At 37.6% G+C, this 3,863-nt stretch overlaps 1 protein-coding gene across 2 annotated transcripts; it reads left to right on the plus strand.

Moving 5' to 3' along the window:
- The first annotated feature begins 232 nt into the window (after positions 1-232).
- Positions 233-3,642, plus strand: LOC120086465 (leucine-rich repeat receptor-like protein kinase PXC1). 2 transcript variants are annotated; one of them, XM_039043137.2, is made up of 3 exons: positions 233-540; positions 892-2,133; positions 2,843-3,642. In XM_039043137.2, the coding sequence occupies exons 2-3, from the start codon at positions 960-962 to the stop codon at positions 3,445-3,447; spliced, it is 1,779 nt and encodes a 592-aa protein (XP_038899065.1). In that variant the 5' UTR covers positions 233-540; positions 892-959; the 3' UTR covers positions 3,448-3,642. The 2 variants fall into 2 exon arrangements, with proteins under 2 accessions (XP_038899065.1, XP_038899066.1); XM_039043138.2 differs by having other exon boundaries at positions 1,045-2,133.
- The last annotated feature ends 221 nt before the right edge of the window (positions 3,643-3,863 follow it).

Consider the following 3,863-nt stretch of genomic DNA (forward strand, 5'->3'; position numbering starts at 1 on the left):
CAGCTCCAAGGAGAGTGATTGTTGATGTTAGGTGTCTGGCAAGACTATGTGAGGAAAGGAAGAGCCAAATTGGTGAAGAATGGAAGAGTAAGACCAGTGAGAGCAAGACTGACAAGAAGGAAAAGAAAAATGGGTCTTTTCCACGTGTGAGAGAGAGTGAGACGAGTAAGACTGCTTTTTCATGAGCACGCGAGTATATTTTGATAATTTCACTCTAATTTAAAGTTAGCAAAAAGCCCTTCAATATTTTTTTTTTCAAAAAACGGGGGCATTTTACATTTTTTAATCTAATTTTTTTCTCATCCATCCGCCGAACCCAAAATTCCCGAGAAACATCACCGCCGTCCCTGCGATGGTTGGGTGGGCGGCCGTTCTCGAAGGTCCAATCATGCAGCCGTCGGACGGTGAAGAACGGTGACAACGAACGCTGAACACCAAACGCTCGAATTCGTAATGGAAGTCTGGACTGGAGGGAATCCGAAAGAGTACAGAAGAAAACACAGGCACGCATGCTACGTTTCGATCGAGGCGGTGAAGATGGTAGAAATTCAATGTTATGACCAATTTGGTCTTACAGATGAACTAATAGAAAGTTTTCCATCAATTAATTATTGATAACGTTCATTGAAACTATAAATTAATAGTAGATTTTGAATTGATGTTGAAATATCAGAATACGTGTTGCGTATAGGTAATCTCAAGGCATTGAATTGCTAAAATTGATGTGGTAGACTAATTAGTCTTTAGGGCATCGAATCAGATGGTGTGAAATGCTTTTGATGATTCGTTATCACATAGAAATTAACGTTTAGTGTTGAATATTCTGGGGATAACCACATCGGTAGTCTCACATTTTACAGAGAATAATACCTAAATCTTTGGATTGTACAGACTGCATTTGTATTCATCAGCTTTGAGTATGATCATGCTCTGTTGAAAAAATTTCCAGTCTTCTGAAGATGCTCAAAATGTATAGACGCTTGAGTTCATTTTTGCTCCTGTTGGGGTTGATATCTGAAGCAGTATATGTTCCATCATTCGCAGCTTGTTTGGATGGTGATTTATCAGCATCTGAAGCTTTTCTTAGTTTTATCAAAGCTATTGACCCACAAGACATGCTCGGAATTGGCACGAACGAATCAAAGCAACATCTGCACTTGAATAAGGTTGAAGGTGTAAAATATAGTCGTCAAGGTGCTATTGTCGAAATCAGGTTTGAGAATTTGAACCTCAGTGGCAGAATTGATGCAGATTCTATCTGCAAGCTTTCTAGTCTAAGAGTTCTTAACTTGGCTAAAAACAACATCCAAGGAAACATTCCTAATTCAATTGTGTGCTGTACAAGGCTGACCCACTTGAACCTTAGCAACAACAATTTGAGTGGGGAGTTACCTTTTGTTTTGCCAAAACTCAAACATCTTAGGAGAATAGACATTTCTAACAATCACTTTACTACCACCTCACCTCAATTCAAGGAGTTGAAGCATAGGAAGTCTCTAAGATCATGGATAGCTCGGCGAGACAACATTAATGCTAGGGTAGAGGCTGTGTCACCCATCTCGTCTAGCTCGCAAAGCAGAAAGTATGATAGTGGTGGGGGAGCAAACTGGACTGCCTCTAATAAGTTAATGTGGTTGATAATCATTATCATTGGAGCTGCAACGTTTTTAGTATTGTCATTTCTTGTATGCAAGAGGGCTTCAAAGTTAGCGCTCAAAAAGGAGATATTTCAGAAGGCCCTTCAGAAGTCTCCTCCTGTTGCTGCTCTGTCAGCCATGTCCAGTGAGGTTGAAAAACCTGATGAAGCCCTTCGAGACCAGAAAGAGCTCGTGTTCTTTAATGAAGAAGATGAGCAATTCAAAGTGGAGGACCTCCTTGAAGCAACAGCTGATTTACAAAGTCTGAATGCCTGCACTAGTCTTTTCAAGGTTAGGTTAAAGAGCCAATATTATGCTGTCAAAACATTGAGGAAAATGCAGATAAACTTCGATGAATTTCGTAAAACCATGAGGCTAGTAGGAAATTTGCGGCACCCAAATATTTTGCCACTCGTGGGTTATTATTCAGCAAAGGATGAGAAACTACTGATCTACAGATACCAGAGACGTGGAAGTCTGCATGAACTGCTTGAGAGTAAGTAAAGATTTTAACACCCTTCTAAAGCTTTTCTTATTCTATAAAACATAGCCATTTTCATCCGTGTTAAAGTAAATTTTCGCATTCCCAAGTGTACATCAAACCTGATACAGATTTGTGAAGAGGTTGACTACCATGTCATTTTTTTTATTGGTCTGAATTTAGCTTTTGATTAACCAAAGTGCAGTATACTTTTTTTTTTTTTTTTTTTTTTTTTTTTTTTTTTTTTTTTTTTTTTTTTTTTTTTTTTAATGAAACAACAGCTTTCATTTGAGAAAAATTAAAAAAAAAAAAAAAGAAAGAATACAAGGGCATATAGAAAGGGTTTCCAATTAAATAAGGTGTTGCCTAGGAAATAATTACAAGAAATCTTCGAAACCGAAATCCAAAGAGAAACATGAAACCTCACCAATGACCAAACCTCACTAGGGTCCCTTTCCACACCACGAAACTCTTTATCGTTTCTCTCCCCCAAAGATCTCACAATAACGTACACCTAAGTAAGAATGTGCAGTATGCTTTTGTGAAACCTTCAACACATGAACAAATAATAGAGTTTCTACTCTTGGATACTTTTCTGTAAAACTTACTCTGAAACTAATTAACTGTGCTAGCTAAAAGTGAGCAAATATTTATTAAGTCGTTGAATCCACCTGTGAAATAGTTGTTCACCAAGATTCATTGATTGACTTTGGGCTATATGCAGGTTGTATTGAAGGAAAGCAAAAATTCCCATGGAGGATTAGACTATCCATAGCAAGTGGAATAGCAAAGGGTCTGGGTTTTTTATACCAAAGATCAAATACAGAAGACTCCATTCCACATGGGAATTTAAAACTTTCAAACATTCTCTTGAACGAAAACAATGAACCACAAATCAGCGAATATGGGATCACAAAGTTTCTTGACCCAAAGAGAGTTCATCTTCTTTCCTCCAAGACGTATACGGCCCCGGAGAAAAAGCTATCAGAGAAAGGTGACGTGTATAGCTTTGGAATCATATTACTTGAATTGTTAACGGGAAAAATGGTAGCAAAAGATGGGATCAATCTCCCTAAATGGGTGAGAGCCAAGGTAAGAGAAGAGTGGACCTGTGAAGTGTTTGATGAGGAAGTTGCTCGAAATGCAGAAAAATGGGCGTTTTCTGTTCTACTTGTTGCCTTAGATTGTGTCTCTCATTACCCTGAAGGAAGGCCAACCATAGCTGAGGCTCTGAAAAAGATAGAGGAAGTAGTGAAGGTAGTGGAAGATTGTGAACAACGCATTTCACCTTTGTCTTCTGATTTTGGCTCTCCTGGGTCTTGTCGCTAGTACATCTATATACACACATAGATAGTATTTTTGTTTCCTTACCAGGCCCGTTTTGGTTCATGTCGAACTTGAACCGTTATTTATTACTAAGTACCCTTGTGATGTACAATATGGGATGATAGGTTTAAAGGTTCATCGATACTACAGTTTTCTATTGTCATTTGTTTCATCATTATTGAAAACATTTCTTGCCAACTTTGTTTTGTATTTTAATAGAGATGTGAACTTTTAGTTTTTGGTTGAGATTATAATATTTGAGTTAGTTGATGTTTCAGGTTAACTCTTTGTTATTAAGTTATCAGGTTAACTCTTATCAAGTTAATAGATCATGTGAAAGGGGAAATATGATTCATATGTATGTATATGTTACTATTGAATTTTGGATGTTCAACTCAAACACAAACGCAATGAAGGGT

Source organism: Benincasa hispida, chromosome 9 (genome assembly GCF_027475165.1).
Source record: "Benincasa hispida cultivar pf3 chromosome 9, pf3_genome.v1.1, whole genome shotgun sequence".
Taxonomy (NCBI): Eukaryota; Viridiplantae; Streptophyta; class Magnoliopsida; order Cucurbitales; family Cucurbitaceae; genus Benincasa; species Benincasa hispida.